Source organism: Uloborus diversus, unplaced genomic scaffold, assembly GCF_026930045.1.
Source record: "Uloborus diversus isolate 005 unplaced genomic scaffold, Udiv.v.3.1 scaffold_412, whole genome shotgun sequence".
In the NCBI taxonomy this organism is placed as follows: Eukaryota; Metazoa; Arthropoda; class Arachnida; order Araneae; family Uloboridae; genus Uloborus; species Uloborus diversus.
This window is the reverse complement of record NW_026558585.1, coordinates 85,102-103,100: the sequence shown is the minus strand read 5'-3', so window position 1 is coordinate 103,100 and position 17,999 is coordinate 85,102. Positions and strand designations below refer to the sequence as shown.

Here is a 17,999-nt window from a genome sequence, read left to right as displayed (position 1 = left end):
TATATTTATTTCTGATGGAAATGATAGGAAATTATTCTGTAATGGTTGCATTCGCAAGAAATACCTATTTTCTTGACAATTTTTTTATAATACAGCTTCTAACAGTTGAAATTTTGAAGCACTCAGATATTGTTTCAATGATAACTCTAGTGTACAAAAAAGTTTCTGACTTTTTTGGTAAAGTGAAAGCATACTTTTTTGTTCCTATTTTACTTGTTGAATCGCAGTCGGAAAATGCATCAAAAGCTTGTAAAAGATAGATGCCACCCTAAAGCTCTTTTCCTTTCACAACACCAGTACATGAAATGGCAACCTCTGTCCTTTAACAAAGATTGCCAATAAGAATTCATTAGTTTCTGATCTATTAACTATTAGTTACTTTTTCCCCTATTTTGCTCTGAATCATATGCAGGAAGATAGATTCTGTTGCGTGCTTCGTCTTGGACTCGGGCATTTTAGAGAAATTTATTACTTCACTCTCAGATTTTAAATAATATTCATTTTCGTTTTCAGAGTTACCAGACACCAGAAGCTGATTGGATGCAGGAACGGATATATTACATATTACATACTCTGAAATGTACTTTTAAAGGTTCTTTTTATTTTCAGGAATGGCTATGTCACAAAACCACTGGTTTGGTACCTAGTGATTTTTTTTATAAGCGAAGGAGACTTTCCTGAACTTCTGGTTTTTAAGTTATGAAAACGACAGTGAGATGTACCGATTGTGCTTAAGGTCCACTCGTGTAATTTGACTATTGGAGAGGAAAATTTATTATTTTTTATTTGGAGACCTTCAAAATCTTTGCTACATTTGAAAGTAGTGTTTGGGACATTATGGACCAGAGTCATTCCATCGATAACTTAAACTTTGGTCTTAAAATAGGGTGCTTCTTCTAGAGTTTTGCTGCAAGAAGTATCATTTTCAATTACATTCACGAAAGCGGACCTCTTGCTTTGCTTCAGTGAACCATTCTGATGAACCCAACCTAGCATTGGGCTAATTGTATGGGAATGATTTTTAGATGTACTAACATCACTTTTGAGCTAACGTTTCCCAGGTTAAATGTTTTTTTGGTTTTCTTTTGCTGTTTTGCAGTCGCTATTGAAGACATTATCATTGCAGGACTTTTCTGGATAAGAGACTATTCACATTTTCTTTAACGTTCCACTGAAATTTTGATGCCGCTTATGTGGCAATAGCCTCGCTCACTATGTTTCATAACTCAGGTGTATAGTCTACAAAAGGGTTATCCTGATAGTTTATCCTTTCCGTAATTACTTCGTACTTGCAAACTTGCATGTTTTAATTTTTTAAAAAGTGCCATTGTGACCCATACTAAGCAGCTATAATGCGTTAAAGGTTAAATAATTACTTAACTGGGACATTGTTTTGATAATATTACGAAATAAAATCGCCAAAACAGGAGAGCCACAAAATTTACTTTGGTTTATGTCGAGTCTTCAAGGTACATTCCGCAAACTTTTTTTTTTTTTTGTGAATTACCTCAAATTCTTTTTGAGCTTGCTTTTATTTCACTTTTCAACGCTTTGATAACAATTAAGTAATTTTAAACAAACTGGATAATGATATTTCAGATTTTATTGGTTCCCTAAACAGTTAAATAATTTTGATAATTTAAAAAAAAAATGCATATTTTATTCAAAAGTTTTGCTTGTTTACGAAAAATAGAATTTTATTCAGAAACTAACAAAGATATGATCAAAGTCATATTTAGCTTTTATGAAACCCTTGTTCTGTTGCATCGATTGCCACTTTTTTCAGTGTTTTATTTCAAATAGTTCGTGAGTTATGAGTGTTTTAGCAAGCGGCTCCCCCCACTGCTTTCCTCCCTTCCCCGTGGTTGTCGACCACCCAGGGGGGCGACGACATGTGGTTTCATAATCACTATAGTGCCTGTGACATTAATCAGAAATAATTTTGCGTCAGGTCTTCCATGCATGCTCAAAACCCCCTTCAGATCCTGAACTATACTGCAAATCGTGTTCGAGCTTGCTACTGTCATTTTGTTTTTCAACGCATTAGCAGTACTTAAATAGTTTTAACAAACTGAATAATGATATTTAGGACTTTATTTGAAAGAAAATCAAACAATTTTGATTTGGAATTTATTTTGGTCAAAAAAAGTTTGTTTTGCGCATTTTATTCAAAAATTTTGCTTGTTTGCGAAAAATGAAATTTTACTCAGAAACCAACTAAGATAGGTCCATAATCATATTTAGCTTTTATGAATCCCTTGTTTTGTTGTGTCGATTGGCACTTTTTTCAGTGTTTTATCTCAAATGGTTCGTGAGTTATGAGTGTTTTAGCAAACGGCTCCCCCACTGCTTTCCCCCCTCCCCCGGGGTTGTCGACCACCCAGGGAGGTGACGACATGTGGTTCCATAATCACCATCGTGCCTGTAACAATAATCAGAAATAATATTGCGTCAGCCTTTCCATGCATGCTCAACCCCCTTCAGATCCCGGTCTGTAACACGATTCCTTGCTCTCCCGAATTCCAAAAATCATGCAATGCCATTGGTCGAGCCTTACAATTCTGCTTATTTTTCAGTTAACTGGAAACACCAGCTTTAAATGACACGTGTGCTCACTTTTTTTTCGTCCTAATACTGTAATGTTTTTTTGGCTTTAATTTTAAAAGAGTATAATCTAATTATTAAATGAAAAAATAAGCATCTCTTTGGACAGAGTTGTGTTTAAAGAGGCGGATCAACTACTGGGCATTGATTTCTTTTGCATTTCAATAGTTGGTCCTTGTTGGCTGATTTTTAATACTGTGCTGTTAATGGTGTTTCATTGATTTGCCCACATAGTCTCATAGTCAGCCACGTTTTCTAAGTTCTTCTCTTTCTGTCAGCCACGTTGTACCTAATTTTCTTCTTTTTCTTTTTGTAAATTAGTCGGTTTGAAGCTTTTTTCTTTCTTATTTTGATTTTAATTTAGGAATTTCTGAAACAAGATTTGTAAATTCAGTCAGCCGATGTATCAATAATTTTTGTTTTAATTCTGACCTTTTTGATACCAAAGCTGACAACAGTAGCCTATTCATTTTTCTTAATCTCTAACACTAACAAGAGCAAGGGAAAAATTTGATTTCCTATGGTCCATATTTAGAAATTAGTTAACTTGTCAGAAGTATAGAATAAAGAAGTATTACTTCTACAATTACATTTGCTCAAATTATTCCAATGAGTATCATGCTTGTAGTTATTATTTCTTTTACTCATTATACTTGATTTTTATGTTTTACCAAAAGTTAAAGTGGTTGATTTTGCATTGGGAAATTTTAATTTCAAATATTGGGACTACTTTTTATTACTGCTTCTAGCCAAATATTTAATTCATTGGGTTAATGAGTTTGAAGTTAAAAGATATGAAAATTTAAAGAATTCTGAATTCTTTTGCACACTACAATAATTTTTATAAGTGTGTAATTGATTTAACTTTAAGTTTTGTTAAAATTCATTCATTTATATCCCGTAAGACTAATAAAAATGAAATGGCCGACTACTAAAGCATACACTAGCCCTAAAAATAACTTGAATAAAAATCTTATTTCTCAAACAGTTACGTGCAACACAATCAGGAAAGTGTAGAATTTAGTTTTACGATGTTTTTGTTGTTTTACTACTCACTAAAACTCGAAATTGTATGAAAGTCTACAATCAAGCTCTTAAATAACTGATTGATGATGCTTTTACTCTATGTACTCATGTCCTCCTTATGAATAGCTGGGAGTTCAGCTCGAAGCTAAAGTGTTTGAAGGTTTCTATCAAAATCAAATCATTGCATTTTTCTAGGACTCACTCCTTTGGGGTGACAGAGATATTAATTTCGAAGGAAATTCACATTCTTTTGTTAATTTAAAGGAGAAAAATATTTGCCCATTTAAAATACACTAATTGATAATATGCCAATAGAAAGAGCTAATTTTTCTTCGTAAGATGACATTTTTAGGAGCTTCTAAGTCGATTTAGAATGGGAGTTATGACAGACTTTTTCGTAGCACAAAAGGAATTCTTTGCAATATTAGCTATCATTTATTTTTTTTACAGTCAAAAAGACCCTGTTTTATTCACTCAAAGATTTTATTTTATTTAGTATATCGTTTGCCATTTTTCTATGTGTGATCATATCTGCCAACTTTTCTGTTTTTGACAGAAGATTTCAATAATCAATAAGCATTAAGAATTTTGTTTTTTAGGACTAGAATATTCTTCTGAAAGTTAAGAACTCTATTATGTGTGTGAACCCCCTAATTAATTAGACATTAACTGACTAATTAATTAGAAGTTCTATCAATATTTAAAGGATGGCATCATTTGTAAGCAGCCTATGTGCTCATTAGTAACTTTTTAAGCTTTGAAAACTGCCAAACATTTGAATTTCGTCCCCCTTCATGCTGCATGTTAGTAATGTGTGTAAATATTATGTGACTTAGTATTAATTACTCTCATTTAAAAATGAAAAAGTCCCCCTCCCATGGGCGGATTTATGGGGGGTCAGAGGGGGCAATGCCCCCCCAGTTTTGAGAGGACTTTATGTAGGAACAACATATCTTCCAAAAATTTAAAAAAAAAAATATTATTATTTTTTTATTTTTGAATAGTTCAGAAGAGCATGGGTGGATTTATAGGGGGGGGGGGGGCAAAGGGGACAATGCTCCCCAGTTTTGGGAGGAGTTTATATAGTAACAACTTATCTTCCAAAATCTTATAACAAAAAAAAATCATGATTTTTTCTTTTTTGAATAGGAAATTAAAGTTTATTTTTTCTTTTAAACTTAAAATAGCCGTTTCTTACAAAGTTTGAACAATACTGTACAAGTGTATAATCTACTACTCAATTTCAGAGGCTGGAAAGTGCAAATTATTAATAGGTTCTAAAATCCCTGAAAAGAATTGGCGCAGTATAGCCTACAAGGGCTCTTGAACCAAAAACCCAATCTAACCAACCAAACCTTGAAAATAATTAGACAAGTCTTTGAAACTCCTAAGCAAAGTGTGCTTCAATTTTATTTCTTATCAAGTGTATAAATTAAGAATTGTTCAAATGAGTAGTATGTTTCTCTCTTGATACCTGTTCTCTAAATCTGTCCTCCATTTCTTTTAAAGTATTAACTTGCATCACAAAGCACTTTTAAAGCGTAAAACTAAAAAAAAAATATTTGTCTATTATTTCCAATTAACCCTTATAAGACTTCAAAATGCAGAACTTTATATCCATTTTAGATAATTTCCTCCGGGGGAGTAACCCTGGGTCCCCTAAAACTGGAGATATTCTATATCTCACTTAAAAGGGAGCACTGCGTTACTCTCTTAATACCAGCCTCCTCTCTTTTAAGGTCAATTTAAAAAGGACAGCATGATTACACACAGTAATGAAAACGACACATAAAAAAGTAAAGAATGGCCTTACGCATCACGGAAAACAGATAAAAACATGGGAGGGGGGAGGGCAATTAAAAATGTTGCTCCAAAAAAAAAAAATCCTGCCCCCCCAGGAACTCAGTCCTAAATCCGCCTATGCCCCCTCCCCCATTATATATATTATTATTATTTATTTTGCTATTCCACCTAGTCAAAAATTATGTGTTAAATTCTACTGTATAGCTTTTACTGTTGTTTAACCATGTTAAAAAAATTAAAATAGTTTTTATTACTGTAGGTTGATTCTAAAGAAGCCAAAATGACTGATGATAGTTCAGAAAATTATGTGTTGTATCAAGCTTTGAAGTCCTCATCATCACTTTGGAGAAAACATGGCCAAAATGCAACTAGAGAAAGTTCTGCCAACATAGATGGTCATGTTTCAAATAAGCATGATGATAGTGGTAGTACAGGTATGCAGTAAAAAAAAATATTGTTTTTTAAAAAATATTGTTTTTTAAAAATTATTATTATAGAGACTTAATTACCTTGCATCATTAAAATATATTTTTTTAATTTATAATTATTTGAATCTATAATTGTAATAGTTGTGGGTTATTTTATATTAAATCCACAAATGGGCAGTGCCTCACCATTTTTTAATTTTGATCAAGTTTAGTAGGTATTATGTACCAATATTCTGTACTCCTAAAGTGTTATATTTTTTCTTAGAAAAATTTTATTCCTGAGATATAGCTATTTTTTGCTCCAGAAATGATTAAAATTTGGCATATTTGATCCTTTTTCTAAAAGCTCTTGTTAACCGACGAAAAAACGGAGGAGGTTCTCAATTCGACACGTATATATATATATATATATTTTTTTTTTAATGTATGACCACGCATAACTTTTTACAGAACAGTCTGATTTTGATAATTCTTTTTTTATTGGAAAGGGTATACCCCGAAGGTAGTCCCATAAAAATTTTGAAAAAAATTCCTACCCTAAGGGTGGGAAAAGGGGGTTGATTTGTTGTTCACTCACAGATTTTTAATGTATGACCACACATAACTTTTTACAAAATAGTCCGATTTTGATAATTCTTTTTTTTATTGGAAAGGTTATACCCTGAAGTTGGTCTCATATAAATTTGGAGAAAAAATTCCTACCCTAAGGGTGGGAAAAGGGGGAGATTTGTTGTTCACTCACAGATTTTTTTATATATGACCACACATAACTTTTTATAGAATAGTCCGATTTAGAATATTCTTTTTTTATTGGAAAGGGTATAGCCTGCAGTTGTTCCTATATAAATTTGAGGGAAAAAATCCTACCCTAAGGGTGGGGAAAGGGGGCGATTAGTAGTTCACTCTAAGATTTTTTGATGCTGAATTGGATATAACAAAAAAAAAAAAAAAAAAACCTCACGATGAATGAGATGCAGTCTTGTATGTCTCTCGTGTGTACTGTCTTGAGCAGGTAAACGACAGTATCTGCAGAAATCAGTTTTCGAGATATTTGAAGAATTGTGCGCTGGATTCAGTACTATCAACTGAGACATGCTGGAATTATATTTTTTTACCGGAAACCAAATAAGTTAGTTTGTACAACAAAGCTAACGTACAAACAATGATGACAAAATGCAAAAAAAAAAAAGATAAAATTGCAGTTATAGCCCTTTACCTGCACACGGCAGTGTAGACCTCTCAATCTCTGGTACTTGTGGTTAGGGTTAGTTTTCAGTGCCAGTCGTCAAACATTTTTTATATTCAGGATTTGTAAGAAAAAATATGGCGAAGTTTAGTGATGGTGGCATACTATTTTTAACCGACGAAAAAACGGAGGAGATTCTCAAGTCAACACGTATATATATTTTTTTTAAATGTATGACCACACATAACTTTTTACAGAATAGTCCGATTTTGAATATTCTTTTTTTATTAGAAAGGGTATAGCCTGAAGTAATTCCCCTATAAATTTGAGGGAAAAATTCCTACCCTAAGGGGGGGGGAGGGGGGTGATTAGTTATTCACTCCAAGATTTTTTGATTCTGAGTTGGGTATAACAAAAAAAAAAACCTCACGATGAATGAGATGCAGTCTTGTATGTCTCTCGTGTGTACTGTCTTGAGCAGGTAAACGACAGTATCTGCAGAAATGAGTTTTCGAGATATTTGAAGAATTGTGCGCTGGATTCAGTACTATCAATTGAGACATGCTGGAATTATATTTTTTTACCGGAAACCAAATAAGTTAGTTTGTACAACAAAGCTAACGTACAATAGATGACAAAATGCAAAAAAAAAAAAAAAAATGCAAAAAAAAAAAAAATGCAGTTATTGCCTTTGACTTGCCCATGGCAGTGTAGACTTCTCAATCTCTGGTATTTGTAATTAGGATTAGTTTTTTAACCGACGAAAAAACGGAGGAGGTTCTCAAGTCGACCCATATATATAAGTTCTTTTTTTCATGTATGACCAGGCATTACTTTTCACAGGTTCGTCCGATTTTGATAGTTCTTTTTTCATTGGAAAGAATTTTCCCAGAAGTTGTTCCCATATAAATTTTGAAAAAAATTTCCTATCCTAAATGATGGAAAACAGGGGTGAGTTATTGTTCACTCACAGGTTTTTTACTTTTTTTCGTGTAAGACGATGCATAACTTTTACAGAATAGTCTGATTTCGATAGTTGTTTACTTATTGGAAAGAGTATACCTAGAATTTGGTCCCATGTAAATTTGGAAAAATTCCTTATCTAAAGGTGAGATATTAGGAGTGATTTATTGTTCGCTCACAGATTTTTTATTACTGAGTTGTGTATTACAAAAAAAAAAACAACTCACGATGAATGAGCTTTAGTTTTGTCAGTCTCTTGATTTAGAGCTCTCAGTCTCTGCATTTCTGCTAAAGCTCGTTCATCGTGAGGTTTGTGTAGTAACTTATTTGACTCTAGATCAGATAAAGCATGCAAGACAGTATAGCTATTTTTATTAACAGTTGACCGTTCAACAATTGGTTCTTCACTGTCATGAACATGTGCGGGTTCGTCAGTAATTTGTGCTATCGTAGAAATATAGATCCCAGTAGGAAAATGCACACGAACATCTTTATACAGTGCATTATTCTTTAGGAGCCACTGCAATGCCACTTGAAGTTTACATATATCAATTTGAAACTCCCTAGAATGTTCTAAATTTTCACGACTTTCTACTACGAGCACTAATCCAGTTTGATTAGGTTCAAGCGGAAGTTGTTCCGCCAGCTCGACCACATCCTGAGCAAAAACGACTGCCTGCCCTTTGCACCAGTCTTGGCTCAAACGATTTTGAACTTTTATTATTTTAAGAAATGACACTACTCTGCAAATAAAACGTTTCTCAATTTCCGATAACTCATCAATTTCTGTAGGTATTGCAGCTACCGACATTTTGTTCCAATAGGCCTGGGGTGGAGTTTTATGTTTTTTAATATTGTTTGAGCATCGTGAACGAGTAATTATATTACCTAAAGCTACCAGTTCGTTAGGCAAAATAGAGCCTAAATTTTTAGTTTGCAATTTCCTACGTTGCTGAGGATACAAATTTTTTTTTGCATATTGAACACGACAAGTCAGCATAAACATTAATTGATTTCTTAAAGTTTTCTGCGTTACACTGGTTTCTTCGCTCGCGAGCTGCTTGTCGCATGGCGCTCAGACGATTAGTTCTCTCCTCGGAAGATTCGTGAAGTACCACCATTGCTGCCTAACTAAATTTTCCAGTATTAAATTGTGGTTCAAAAAGTGCCATTTTCAGCATTTTGAGTATAAAAAATGTCAATGTGGAACTTAGAGTATGAGGCTATTCCCCTCCCCCCTTGCAAGGCTATTCCCCTCCCCCCTTGCAGTTAGTTGTGGCAAAAGCTCTTATGTCAATGCCTTTTGCCACAACTTGCTAAAAAATTCCTGAATTTTTTATCCACCAGTTTTTTAAATTGGTTTTTCAAACATTTTCATAGTAAAACTCCAATTATCTGAATCAATTGGAACGGGACCCCACTCGGATAATTGAATTTATCCGAAAAAGAAATCTATTTTTACTGAAAGAAAGCTTTTCATGAAAAGGCAACACTTTAACTTGTTAAACATGCTTACAAATGCTTAGTACAGTATGTATGTACCGTCCTTGAAATGAAAGTTGATACTTGTTGAATATTTTGATCAATGTTTCGTTTACAAAAAATTGATTGTTGAAGCAGTATTGTTAAATTTCCTTTGTTTAATTTTGTGAATCAAGGGATTAAAAATAATTTAAAAGTGGCTACTAAATTAAAAGTGTGTTCTGGCTACTAACTAATCATTTTAATTTTCAGGTCTATTTAAACAGGGGTCGAAGTAGTCCTATATATCCTATATTTCCAAGAAAAGCATCAAAATCGTCCTGTATTTCCTACATTTTTGAAAAATGTCCTATATTTCCTATATTCCCGTTTTTTGTTGTTGTTGAATCAGGAGGACATTAATTTTACAAATTTTGGTGCATGGTGCACTAAAGGAAAAGATGATTTTACCACTTATTTGCCATTTTTGCAACTGTTCAGTGCCTATAAGCAATAGTGGATTTTCGCAATTGAGGCAGCATGCTAAAACATTCAAGCATAAAGAAGACTCTGATAAACGTCAAGAAGATCCTTCTCAAGCTCTGTTTGTTCTTAATACAAGTGTTAAAGGATTCAGTTTAGATATAAAATCAATAAACAGTGGAATTAGTACTTGGATCATGAGTGAGGAAGAAAACATTAAAATTTTCTTTGTTCAAATTCTGTTTAAATTTTTCGTCTATAAAGTACTGTTTTTTTTCAAAACTTATTCTTTCAACTACAGGAAATTCATTTCAGGCGTAAGGAATAATTTTATTTCAGTTTTTTTAAAAACAAATAATTAAATATATGATATGTATTATTTCTTTTTTCATAGCAAAATTATTCATATAATGTGTCCTATATTTGTCCTATATTTTTTACGGAAAATGTCCTATATGTCACAAGTCGGTCACTTCTACCCCTGTTTAAAAGACTGAAAAAAAAAGATTAAAATTTAAAATCTGCCCTTTTAATCACTTAGCTTTGATATCAACCTTACACCTTTATTTTGTCAATTTTCCAGCAAATTTGAAAAAAAAAAAACCATAAATACATCAAATTTAAGGAAATAAATTTAAGTAATCTAATTTCATTGTCTTATAGTGAAAAAATTACTAATAAATAAGTATCCATATGTACTTTAGTAAAATTAGTTTGAAATATATTTATTTAGGAAACTTTTTGTTTTTCCTGTGAATGGAAATAATAATCATTAAATTACCAGACCTGTTTTTAATTGCGGAAAAACTGATTGTTTTTCGACCTGATTTTTGTATTGTTTCAGAAATAGCTGAGTCAGATTCATCATCTGCAGGGTATTTTAGCATTACACGCTCTGCAACATCCCTAAGTGATTGTGATTTCCAAATAAACAATAAAGGTATTTATTTTCACTTTTATCCAAATGTAAAATTTTAAAAACATAGTTTTTGCTGCTATTATAAAAAGTTATCAATGTGTTATGTGAATAAACATGTTTTAATTTTCAAAATCTTTTGTGTGATAATGTTCAGTAAGTAGTTGGTATCAACAATTTTATTACTGTGCATTCACTAATCACAGTAACTTGTGTTGAATAAAAAATGTTATAAATAGCAATGAAAGAATTTGATATACAGTCTGATGTATGTTGGCAGGGTACACATTTCAACAACTTGACTTTACTAAAGTTTTTGATGCTAGAGTATGTTGAGTAAATGCTGCCTTAACTATTAAGAACCTTTTTCATTTTTGCTATTTAAAGATTTAATCCAAAGTTTTCTTTAAGATCTGTTCTAAACTGTATCACTCAATGACTTTTAAAAGTTTCTACAAAAAGAAAAAAAATTGTTGAAGTTAGCTAATTACTGCTTTGAAATTAAATCACTTAAGCACAAATTTTCACAACAAACACATATCGACAATCCCTATAGCCTATTTAAACTTGTTGTAGTTGTTGTTACTTGTCTCCATATCTAGGAATACACTAGATGAAGTCTAAGAGTCTATTCACTTTCAGAAAATCAAAAACAAGCATAGGAGACTTGAATAAGTCTTCAGGAGAAAACGCCAGACACTTAAGAATATGTGCCGGCGTGGCGTTTTCTCTTGATTTCTCCGAATTTAAACCTTTAAAGGTAAGGATCATAACCATTTCAAGATTAGGAACCAAGATGTTTTGATAATTTTAGGAGTTATTCATTTTTTAAAGGATTGTTTTGCAATTTTGATAAACCAATTGGGAAAAATTAAAGCTATGACTTCTCGTAGTTACTTTACAGTTTACATGTTCAGTATTCTTTTATCAGAAGTAGTTATTAATTTTTACTTCTCAAAACTAAAATTGTTTTGAAATTAAATAAAGTTGAATTTCTGATTCGTAGCAGACGATATTTTTGTGAAGAAGAGTAATAAATAAAAAATATGAAGAGTTTCAATAAATAACATAAGGTTGAAGGTTATCTCTCTCAATAAAACATTGTCTGTTTCGTAATTATAGTTATTAATGGAAAAAATAGTGAAAACTTTTTTATACATTCAAAAAAGAAGTATAGGCTTAGTTTTCTTTTTTTTTTTTTTTTTTCTTTTTTCTTTTCTTTTTTTTTTTTTTTACTATTGTCTACACTTTATGAAATGTTCAGAACTTAATTCATTAATACATGCTGCAGTTAACATAAAAAGATTGCCTGATGCTGGTTAATATCAAAATATGACTGAAATTTTAGGATTTTGAAAAAATCCAGAGAGGTCTAAATTTAAATTTTGAGTCATAATATTGTTCTTTTGACACACTGGTAGGAAATTTTACTTTTTTTTTCCTGATTGCTGAACATGCGTCACTTGACACAACCTTTATTATTGAGGTAGACCGTGCAACGCCGGGCAATACATCTAGTATATTAGACCCAAAAATAGAACCCTGGCTACGCCCCTGAGCTCTAGCAAGTGGTTTTAAATCGCTTACCTTTCTTCAAAAAGCAGAAAAAAAAAGAACAAAAAACCTCTGGTCACAATTCTTGCAAACTCCGATTTTTAATGTTATAAACTTAAAATAGTAATGTTATTGATATTAAAGTTGTAATTTCTGTACCTCAGAGCCAGACTGACATAAGTCAAAAATTGCCATTTTCCGTTTATTAGTGCATTGCATGTCGAAGCCTATTCCGCATCAAGCCATGTGAAGGTAAATCTTAAAAAAATTCCTTTTAAATTTTTCACAAAGGTTAAAAGAGCGCACTTCCCATCCTTTGCATATGCTAGAAAAAAAATTTCCCTCTCTCCATTATGATATGATTTACGTCCTTCTGGCAGTGTTTCATTTATCTTATTATGTAGTTTTTTAGTCCTTGTTTCAGTTTAACTGTTTCTATTAAATTAAAACTAAATTTTAATAGAATGACTTATTTTAGCATGTACCTTAAAAATCTTGTGAAAAAGAGAAAGAGCTATGGCAGTGACAAGTAACCTAACTGACATGAAAATACTAACCAGAAGAAAGATAATTTTGCTAATATACGTCAGATATGTTTCATAAAAAATCTACGAATGATGTATTTTAGAAAATGTACCTAAAGCATACTATTATAAGTTTTAGTCCTTATGTGTTAATGTTCAGTTATTTTGTTAAATTATTCAGTTCCTTAAAACTTTATACGAAAGAGAATATTTGCTGAAGTTTAACTTATAAGTTTTGTTTTCTTGTGATGCGTAAAAATACCTTATTTTCAATCGAAGAAACACATACAATTTGACTCAAAAATAGAATTAAACTTCTTTTAGATACTTTCAATTTTTGTCAACTATTCATACTTATGTTTGAAGATCTGATTTATTATTATTATTTATTTATTTTTTGATATGGGGTTGCAGGAGGGAAAATATATTCAACGTAATTTATGACAAAAAATAGTTTTTTTCAAAAAATCATTAACACATTCTGACTAAAACAAATATTAAAATTTTTTGTTTATGCTCTTGTATATTAACAGTGAAATATATTTAACATGGAAATGCTTAACATGAAAAATTGGTTATTGGGAAGTCCGGACTGTATAGTGTGCACTTTAACTTATAAACCTTTTAACATGAAAAGTTTCGTTGCTCCTTTTAGTTTTGTGTTTAAAGTATTCCTCTGTAATTTTAAAGACACAAATATCATCACATTTTTCCCCTTAGAAAAACTAAGCCAGAGCAAATCAAAACCCTATTTAGGGGAAACAAAATAGTAGGTCACAGGAGGTTGCTGCAACCTCCCAAAAATTTCCTTGTTGGACAAATTTTGTCTGATGATTTGACAAATTTAGAGCCAGTATTGCAAAGTTGCAATTTTTTGAAAAATTTATACTGATTCTTTGCTCATATTTTATCATTGGGTAAAACTCGAAGTTTCATTCAGCCCCCTCCCAGTTGGGCCATCTGACTGTATTTACTGAAGAAGAAAAAATTACGGTATATACCGCGTATAAGTCGAGAAATTTATTACAAAAAATGAGGTTTAAAGTTAGTGGTCAGCTTACATGCAGGGCAGAATATCTCAAGATTTTCCCCAATTTTTTTTAGCAAAAAACACTCAAAAACGTGAATATTTTCTCAATTTTTGTTCATCCCTTTCAAGCAAATGCTAAAGAAGTAAATACTCATACATTCTGCTATGATTTTACATGGTCTGACTGTGGAATAAAGAATAAGTAATTGCAGTAAACAGTCGACTACCCAAAAAGTGTGGGGATCGCCGTATTCGCAAATTTTAACAATTGTCATGAATTAACACTAGAATTACGGCGAGCTTCGCATACCTAGAAAGACAGCGGGTGTCATTTTGACCTCTGAGAAGAAACCTGCATAGTTCCCTACATAATGTTGCACATTATGTAGATAGAAAAATTAGTTAAAAATAAAAATATTTAGAATAAATAGTTTACTTAAAGGACGCAGAGATTTTAAGGATGCATATTGAAGCATTTAAAAAAAAGTTTTAAAACCCTTAAAACAGCTAGTGCTGTTTTTTTTTTTTTTCCCCATTTCAGAAACTAGCGGCTAAAGCTCCTTTTTATGTGCAAAAACATTATGAATGTTTGAAATTCTTGCCATGCATTCTTGCCATGCTTAAGAGGCATTTTTTTTTTATTCTGCTACGTTTCAGCATATATTTATTTCTTTTTTCAGGTCAAAATGGTCAAAATGACACCTGCCCACACTGTTAGGTATAACCCTTTAGTTTGGGTTTAGAAAAAATTCAGCATTCTTGAAAGCTTTATATTTTTAAACAGCACTATTATTTAGGAAAAGACAAGAAAGGATTAAGTTTTTTATGAAAATATAGAGGAGCAGTTAGCAAAAAAATTCTGCTTGGGGGCAAAATGATCCCTCCCGTAATTCTAGTGTTAATTGTCATTTTTTAAAAATAATGTAATATGGCTACAGCAAAAATTTTACTGATATAAAATCAAAATAAAAGCAGCCAGTACAGAAAAATGGTAACAGCAAAATTGAACCCTTTAGAAAAATCGCGATTGCAAAAGTGAACCCTTTTGGTGCAAAAGAATAAAAAGCTGACATTTTTTAACATAAAAAGGTTCATTACATTTCATTTTCCTTCTTTTTTTAACATTTAAATTCAAAATTCACGGCAAAACACTCATGTTTTTTTTCCAAAAGTAAGATCTCGACTTATACGCGGGTTTTTCGTTTTTTTCCCGATTTTTCTCCTAAAAGTTGGGGGATCGACTTATATGCGAGTATATATGGTATGCTGGATTCTTATGTTGTGATCCACAATTAGTTTTCTAATACCATTCTACTTTTTGCTATATACTTTCTCATGAGAGACATTCTTTCCAACAGAGTCATCTGAAATTTCTTCCTGTCAAAATGAATGTGATAATACCACCACAGATGTAGAATTTTGGGATGAAGATCTATTACCTGTTCCGCAACCTGAATCAGGTATTATTTTTAATGAATGAACTAAAATAGCTGAGTTATTTCATATGAAAAGATTATACAGTAGCTCCTCATTATATCGCTCGTCAGGACGCAAAAAAAAAAAAATAAAATAATGCTGTATATCTGGATACACTCTATAACCAAGGTCATTAAAAGTAACTGTTCAATTAGAATGCAAATTAATGGTTGATTGGTTCTATTAGTTTTAATGGTCCAAGAGCCTTAATAGGCTATAATGTGCCAGCAAATTAATGACATGCACCTACAAAAAAGTTCATTTATTAACTTACATTAGGGTGATTTTCTTCATAAAGCAAAAGAAAATTTTCCTGTCATTATTCTTTTAAAATAAAAGAATCAATTAAAATATTTCTGTTTTATGCTGGTGTATGAATCGAAAGTTGCAGCTTAAACTGCAACAAATTCAGATGTATGGAAAACATGCAAGTTTTGTTCATTTATTTAAAAAAAAAGATTTTCTAAGAAATATAATTTTGTTTCCTGTCAAATGTTAAGCTCCATTTTGTTTTCAAACATAATTTTTGAGAAGACAAAGAAAAGCATGATATATCTGAATGAGCCATATAACTGGATTTGTTTGCAAAGTTTTATGGCATTAATGTCACGACGCGCGGAAGAAAACCCAAGTTAACAGATAAAAATGTCACACTTTCTAGCTACCTGCTGGTGAATTAGAGATCACCAATTGTCTGTGAACTGTTATTGGTTGGTGCAATTCAATTCAAATGGATGTGATACTCCGCGCTGCACCGCTTGTAAAAATTAAAATATTTAACAATTTACAGAAAATATGAAAAAAAGAAAAAAAAGGCTATATATGCGGATCATTCCACGTCAAATCGCCTAAATTAAATAGTCGGCCGTGCCGCCATGTCTCAGATTTTGTCCATTATTTTTTTACAAATAGATATCTATGAGAAAAGCCCAAATTATCATTTTTTTTTAGATTTTTTTGAATGAAAATTGCGTTTTGGAGAACTTTTTCAAAAATTTTATTTTTGATCATTCTTCGGAGTCACCGTTTTGGCATGAATTCAGAAAATCTCTCTAATATCTTTATTTTTCAACCAATTAAGCTGAATTCGGTATCATTTTCAAGCTAATATCTTTCTCTTTCAGTGTAAACAACAGAAAATATTCTATGAAAGTTGGATGTTGCCACTCTTTACCTAAAGTCAGTTTTTACGTTTTTTCAATTGGGAGACTAAATATCTCCCGGAGTACCTACTACAATCTGCATGATTTTTTTTTTTTTTTTTTTTTTTTTTTTTTTTTTTGTAGCATATATAAATCATTCTTTTGCTATGTAGAAAAAAGTAGAAGGGTGTTTTTTGTTGTTTCGAAATAAAGAAATAAAGTTTGTTTTGCAGAAAATAAAAGTTTTCTATTACTTTAAATCCCTTTTAAGTTTAAAAAAGGCCAAAAACTTTTGAGAACAATTAATACTGGACTCTCAAAGGATTTGTATCAATAGTCAATTGCTAAAAAGTTGTTTACTTTCAAAAAAAAAATGTGCAAAAACCTCCGTTTTAGACTTTGGAAAAAAAGAAAAAGCTTTTGATTGTGAAAGAGTACTAAATATTAAGAATAATAATTTGAAAAATATTGTAAAAAATATTTCTAATGGCATTATTTTGCATTTTTTATTCATTAGAAGATGAAAAAAAAAATATTGTTGAAAACTTATCTTAGCAAAATGCTGTTTGGATTCCGTTACACCTGACAATGAACTTCCACACTGACAGTACTCATACAGCACAACTCCATAGATTTCTTTGAAGAAGATTATTTTTGTTCATTGAAGTATATTTTAAAATCTCTTTAAAACTTATTGATATAAATTCTTATTTTCTCATCTTTTAATACAAAGGAAATAGTAATTGTTTTTAAAAATGCTGTCCGCACAAGTATGCCTTTCATTTCAAATTTTATAATTGATGAAAACAATGTGTCGATTAACTTTCAAAGGGAAAGAAAAATGATGCATATTGCATGAGTATTGTAAGAGCGGAAGATCATTGTCAGGTGTTACGTAATCCGAACACGTTTAGGCTATGAAAACTTTTCAGTCTTTCTTTTTTTTTTTTCATCTTTTACTGTCCAAAAAAAAAGCTAAATAATGCCATTAGAAATATATTTTTACACTATTCTTCAAATTATTATTCTTAATATTTAGTACACTTTCAATCAAACTTTTTTGAGAAGGCTGAAACAAAGGTTTTTGCACAATTCTTTTTCAAAGTAAACAACTTTTTAGTGATTAACTATTGATACAAATCCTTTGACAGTCCAGTATTAATTGTTTTGAAAAGTTTTGGCCTTTTTTAAGCTTAAAAGGGATTTAAAGTAATAGAAAACTTGTATTTTCTGCAAAACAAACTTTATTATTTTACTTAAAAACAGCAAAAAACACCCTTCTACTTTTTTTTACATCGCAAGAGAATGATTTAAATATGTTACAAAAAAAATTTCATGCAGATCGTAGTAGGTACTCCGGAGATATGACTTATTTAATCACCCAATTGAAAAAAACATAAAAA

The 17,999-nt window shown here is 31.3% G+C and overlaps 1 protein-coding gene across 1 annotated transcript in view; it reads left to right on the top strand.

Annotated features, from left to right (window-relative positions):
• Positions 1 to 16,583, top strand: part of LOC129233436 (leucine-rich repeat protein soc-2 homolog) — a 35,793-nt gene extending 19,210 nt beyond the window's left edge. Inside the window, exons 4-7 of the mRNA XM_054867464.1 lie at positions 5,693 to 5,867; positions 10,799 to 10,894; positions 15,337 to 15,438; positions 16,579 to 16,583. Coding sequence (XP_054723439.1) covers positions 5,693 to 5,867; positions 10,799 to 10,894; positions 15,337 to 15,438; positions 16,579 to 16,583 — 378 coding nt within the window. The remainder of the gene's footprint in view (positions 1 to 5,692; positions 5,868 to 10,798; positions 10,895 to 15,336; positions 15,439 to 16,578) is intronic.
• The last annotated feature ends 1,416 nt before the right edge of the window (positions 16,584 to 17,999 follow it).